The following is a 6,353-nucleotide window of genomic DNA, read 5'->3' on the forward strand; positions in this document are numbered from 1 at the left end:
GAATATGCTTGATTTACTTACCCATGTTTTAGGTTGCTTTCAACCTGCTTTCTACCTGGGAAGTTCCCTTTAAATTTCTTTCTAAGATTCTCAACATATGCCCAATGCTTTTTTTGTTTCTCTTCTTTCTTTGGCTTTCCCTCTTTTTCTCACACTAGCGATGAAGTGCGAAAGTCTTTGTGTTCATCAGTACACACCCTTTCTCTATGCATTTGATCTTTCATATGAGTGTGTACCCACTTAACCCAGCTTCTCAACAGCCTTACAGCCGGCTTCTGTCTTAGGCAGTGGTTCTTGTTATTTCATTTATTCTTCTGCAAAATTCATCCAACCGCTGCTCCAGTTTTACCAAAAAAATTAACACCTAATTCCATGGAGTCTCACTCTGTACACAGTTATTACTGACACTTCAGATTCGCCAACATGGCACATGCACAGTTTGCCCGTGGAAATAAATTTCATTTCCTTTTAATGTTAGAAAACATAACTAAAACTGAACCTCTGCTACAGTTTGGAAGACTTCCTCCATCCATGAGGAGCGGTTAGGAGAGACATTACCAGTGTCTTTGGATTATCCGTCTAGATAAAACTACTGGAGGAGGAGGACGCAATGTAATTCTGAGCATTAAGCAAAAAGCCTAGATTGACGAGTGAGAGATCTATTTAATTTTGAGGATATACATTACTGCTGATGCCAGAAATGAGTTGAAGTCAATGTTCTGCTCAACCAGACTCTGCAGAACTGTAGCTGAAGTTTAGTCCAAATTGGTACAGTCTGTGTAATGTGAACCACCGAGCTGGCTCTGAGACTCAATCGTTCTGGTCAGGAGACTTAAATCCATGGGGCTGTGGCAGAGTGAGAGTAAGGTTTAAGATCTTTAACAAGCTCTAGAGCCCTTTCAGATCATTCATTGTTTCAGTACAGGGGTTGGGTTTTTTTGTTTGTTTGTTTGTTTTTATATCAGATTCGTGCCAGATTTTTTTCCTTTTTTTCTCAAGCTAGAACTGGGCCCTTGAACACTGAACATAAACTTATATACTGTTGCCATTATATATTAATTGTGTTTTACCAGCCATTCTCACAATATATTTACATTTCAGCAACAATTCAGAAACGCTTGAAGAAAGAAAAGAAGGCAAAGAGAAAATTGCAGGAAGCTTTGGAATTTGAATCAAAGAGAAGAGAACAAGTGGAACAGGCGCTTAAGCAGGCCACATCAGGTGACGGTCTCAGGATGTTGAATGGTAATGTCTTAGTTGGCCTTTCACAGTTAGCTTAAAGTGATGTTTAACTGAGTGAAAAAAAGTAAGATGATGAACAAAGCAAATTCGAGAATTAAAAAAAACACCCACAATCCTTTCCTGAAATAATTAAAAATCTCTTTCAGGCCATGTGCTCTGGGTAATGAATTAAAAAAATAAGTAAGTCTGCAACTAGAGAAACAGACAGAGTGGTTTACACAGACATGACAAGAGATGCTGAATATATTACCAGAGAAATCTGTTACAGTGCCAGCTAAGACAATGTGAAATTTGGTTCCTATAAGGTTCTCTGAACTCTTCTCTCCCAGCAGATTCATTTTTAGAACTGCTGAGCTTCATTTTAAAAGCTGTTTGGCTGAAGTTTGCTCAGCTTCAGGACCTATTAAGTATGTTAAATATGTATCAGCTTTCAGAGCTGACTAGGTTCTGAGTACTTCCCAAATATTCTTGTGAAACACAAGCAAATCAGTTCATGTCCTAAACAGGGTGATTGTGTTTTGAGTAGTGAGAGGATTTGCCTCTATTGCTTAATGTGCTTCTAACCAAAGTAAGAGCTTTGGTTTGAATCTTTAAGACTGAACCTAGTTGAGTTTTAATTAATTTCAGGTTTTGTAGCTAAGGTTTAGTCTGCATGTCCCTACCTCAAAGTCTCTGCAGAGGCTCATGAATCAGAGTTATATTCTGTCCTGCTGGCAACTGAGCCATAATACCATAAGCAGACTGCAAGAACTGCTGAGTAAAAATGAGTTTGGCTTGTTTTGAGTTCTCAGTTGTGAGGGCTACCCAAACTGTTTTTTAAAGTTAAGGCAAGCCTGTCTACGTGAACAGCCATCGCAACACTCTGCAGTGGACTGTGAGTTGTGATTTATCTAGAACACCTAAGAGATATAAACTCTTTAAGTACAAGAGCAACATCTTTCAGAGGTATTCTCATCTGCTGGGTTTTATAGTCCAGCATATCACTGTAACCAGGAACTGGCTGGCTTTTCTGATGTACTGACAGTGAACGTTGGTAATTCAGGCGGGGATATACAGCTTGCACTTGCACCGTGATAAGGGGCAGTGACCCAAGGGACCATGGCTTGACACAGCCAGCACAAACCTTTTCCACCACCTCTATGGGATCAGAAGAATGCACTGATCAGATCCCACAGACACAGGCAGCACCTTGAGATGAATGGCAGAAAAACACACTAAAATCCTGATGTTCTGTAAGGTCATTCACCCAGATTCTGCCATTGCTGGTAGGCACCTGCCCCTCGCACTGCAGTTGGTAGTGCTCGGCAGTTCTGGAAGCCACAAATTGAAGGGTACCAACATGCCAGCAGTGTGATTAACAGATCTTTGCATCTGCTATTGTGGGCCTGGCTGCTAACGTTTTGATTTGCAGGCACACTCAGGTAGACATATATATGTTAGTGCCTGCAAGAAGCTGATATTTACATGCTAATCTGATTGCACATGCAAATCAGGTAGCTCATTAGCATCTTAATCCACAATTTAATTGCAGGTACAATTTTATGACAACAAAATGTGAAGGGCTATTCTGAATATTTTTAATTTAACTCTGACGGTCTGTCTCATTTAACAGATGCTCTTATTAGTTACAGATGACTTTTTCATTTTACATATCTAAAACATGTGCTCCAAAAGGTTTGCAAAGAACAGAACCTTTGTAGATTTGTAGATGAGTTCCCTGAACTTTCCTTCAAAACAAGAAGCTGAGTAAGGGCAACCCTACTTAATAACAGTCACTTGTGATTTTATAAAAAAAATTGCATGCATTAAAATATTATTTATTTGCTCATAGATATTTATAGGGCTATATATGCATACATCACATATATTTCATTTGCACAAGTATTACTAATTACTATTACTCGTATGACTTTTCTGTGTATGAACTATACTTTAATGAGTTGCCCTGTTTGCCATAGAGTTCACTCAGGCTGTAGGGTGACCAGCAAAATGTCATCTTTGCAATAGACACTGACACTCCAACTGGAGTGATCTCAGACCCTAACAGTTCAGTTACTTGCTATTTGAGAATGTCCAGAACAAGTTTCTACGCAGAACAACTCCCAAACTGCATACGCAGCTCCCTTTCAGGTGTGGGGGTTTTTTCCTGCTGTAATTTCTGAGTGCTGTATTATAAGAGAAGCAGATGTTTCTCCAGGATTCGAGGTGCCGTGGATTCAGATCACATACCCTTCATGCTAATCCTTGTTGGCACAAGGTGGATAATGGCATCTGTTATCATAACACCCTGGGGTGTTTGAGCCCCACCCCCACCCCAAAGGCCTGTGCATACGAGAGTATTATCAGTATGAAATTAAATAGTTCAAAAGCACGTATCGTTATGAGACTATTTCTCAGCTTGAATAAAGAGCACAGCCCATTTTGGAAAGCTCTTCTCAGAAATCTGGAAATGTTTCACATAATATCACATTGGTAATTTTGTTTTAGGTGATAACACACACTTACAGCATCCTGAGCTGAATTGTTTAAATGCAGTTCGTACAGTCCTCACCTGTAACGTGCGCTCATACAAACTGATATGCACACACACACACGTTGAATGGCATTGGCTGTATGCTTTAATTCTGTACTTTGCAGGAATATAGCTAGGAGAGTCAATGTAATTTCATATTATCACGGTTTAATTTCAACTTTTATTTTTCATATGTCAGATGCCCTCATTCTCCAAGAGAATATTACAGACATATTAGTATAATGTGTTGGTTATTATCTGATCATCAGGCAAATTTGAAGCACATTAAAAATAAAACACTGTGAGACCAGTAATGTTTGCAGAATTCGGAAGTGATTTACTACTGAAAATTCTATGAAGACCAAATGTTATATGCAAGACCGTGTAACTTGGACATCGCCCTAGTTTGCTATACGTATTTTTCTAAAGTTGCATGAGGAGGACAAAGGGGAATGCATTAATCTTCGGTGTCACATCTTTCAGATGCTGGAATCCCAGATATGGAAATAGAACACAATGGAACCCAACACGACAGTGCAGCAATGCAAGGTGCAGTATGTACATCCTGTCACGTGCATGTTTATCACGAGCCATACTGCAAATTATGTGAAATGCAGAATAGTTTTTGTTTCTGTTTTTTTTTCTGCTTTAAGATGAATGTCAGTTGCACAACTTCATTTTGTTTTCCTGTTCAATATAGAAAACCTTTTTAAGAGCAGTACTTTACAAGACCAGAAATTAAATTTGTTTAAACAGAGGTTTAAAAAGTTTAAAAATTATTTTACATGTGATTTATCTTTTTAAATATGTTACCTCCGATCCTTACTCTCCTATCAAGGTCATGGGTGTTTTCAAAAAATACATGAACTGCAGGTGGCAAATGAAAGTCATGTTCTCGTTAGGAGCAATTACACAGTGCTCAGTTTCCTCACTGTTCACCACTGCTGTCTGAGTGCTCCCAGAGTCCTGAATGTGCGTGGCTGTAGGGCAGTGCAGAAAGGGAGTTGTGTCATCGTCACCGAGGAGAGCTGAGATACAGAAGTCTGAGGTGTTTTTTCCATTGCCATTGGAAGCCTTTTTGAGACACGCAGAAAACTCATGATCACCTGGGATAAAATTTGGTCTGAGCAATCTGAGCATAGAAATTCTCTGACTTCGGTGAAAGTCCAGATTTGTAGTGTTGGTTTCCTATAAAACCAACCTTTTTTCTCCCTGCCGTCCTGCGCCGTGTTCATTACACAGCAGTCAGTTCTGTGCTGGTTACGGTAGCAGCCTGGAGACCGCTGCCTGTTTCACTGTGGCTGCTGCTGCTTGGAGCAAAAAATAATGTATGTTGGAGTAACTAAAGATACCGTCCTGCACCGTGTTCATTACACAGCAGTCAGTTCTGCGCTGGTTACGGTAGCAGCCTGGAGACCGCGCTGCCTGTTTCACTGTGGCTGCTGCTGCTTGGAGCAAAAAATAATGTATGTTGGAGTAACTAAAGATAGTCCCTTCTGTGCAGATAGGACTGCTGTACAGTTACAGATACAAACATAACTGCTAGCATTTTTAAGCTGCTAAAGGCTTGACTTAGCATACCTCTGGTGTGCTTCTGTCATCATTCTGTCAGCTATACAGGAAAGCTTTCAAATATTTTTACTGCTGTCACATTTTGTCACAAATGCTGTGTATTACAGAGGAGAATCAAGAGCTTTATTGGAAGGCATATATATATACACATAAGACACATGTAGATAGAGATAGAGATAGACATAGAGATAGAGATCAAGGCATATATATATACACATAAGACACATGGAGATAGAGATAGAGATAGAGATATATGCACGTTTATGATATAGGTTGTGCTCTAAGTGTTGCAATTTGAAAGTAATTTCTGCCAGAAATAGTAAAAATATTAGATAAGTACTTGGGGCGCATATTTAAATTTGACAAGCAACATATTCGTAAGATTTCTGATCTATTTGTGATACCTGGTGAGACAGGTGATCAGTGCTCTTCCTGAAAGATCCTTGAGAGTCAAAGGTGCATCTGGACAGAACCTAGTCAAAAAAGAAAGTTAACGTCAATTTTCAATTAATGAAAATGTTACAGTTGGCTCAAATTGTGTTTTCCCATCAAAAATTAATAGAAATAACTCGGGAAAGTGATGCATAGCCACTTCCAATGGCCATTTACTTACTGGAAGGAATTAAGAGAGCTTTCCTACACCTCGTGTAATCTGCTGATACCTGAGAAAACCTCATGATGTTCTGATTTTAATTTCAGATTGGTTTTGGGGTTGGGTTTGGTTTTTTTTTTTAGTCTGATCCCAACTACATCATTCCTTAGTTTTAACAGGCTTTGGCTCATGAAGTTTTTGTTCAGGTTAAAAGCCTGTACAGAGGGAGAACTGGGTACCCGCTCTGTTCAGAATCTGAGCTTGGTGCCCCCTGTGACAGCAGAACGTGGCTGTGAGTGGGAGCTGTAACCCTGCGCCCTCCTCCCCTTGTCCTCACCACAGTAACGAGCGGCAGTGCCCGCTGACTTGGCAACAGCTTGGGTGTGGTGGTCCTGGTGCTATGTAAACATGTGCTGAGTTCAGCCAGTTCTTTCC

The 6,353-nt window shown here is 39.9% G+C and overlaps 1 protein-coding gene across 1 annotated transcript in view; it reads left to right on the plus strand.

Annotated features, from left to right (window-relative positions):
- Positions 1–1,101: 1,101 nt before the first annotated feature.
- Positions 1,102–6,353, plus strand: part of LOC104540086 (dachshund homolog 2-like) — a gene marked incomplete at its 5' end in the record, with an annotated part of 13,888 nt that continues 8,636 nt past the window's right edge. The window contains 2 exons of the mRNA XM_010183807.1: positions 1,102–1,245; positions 4,238–4,303. Of these exons, the coding sequence (XP_010182109.1) occupies positions 1,102–1,245; positions 4,238–4,303 (210 nt within the window). The remainder of the gene's footprint in view (positions 1,246–4,237; positions 4,304–6,353) is intronic.

The sequence above is a fragment of the Mesitornis unicolor genome, unplaced genomic scaffold (genome assembly GCF_000695765.1).
Source record: "Mesitornis unicolor isolate BGI_N332 unplaced genomic scaffold, ASM69576v1 scaffold18344, whole genome shotgun sequence".
Classification (NCBI taxonomy): domain Eukaryota; kingdom Metazoa; phylum Chordata; class Aves; order Mesitornithiformes; family Mesitornithidae; genus Mesitornis; species Mesitornis unicolor.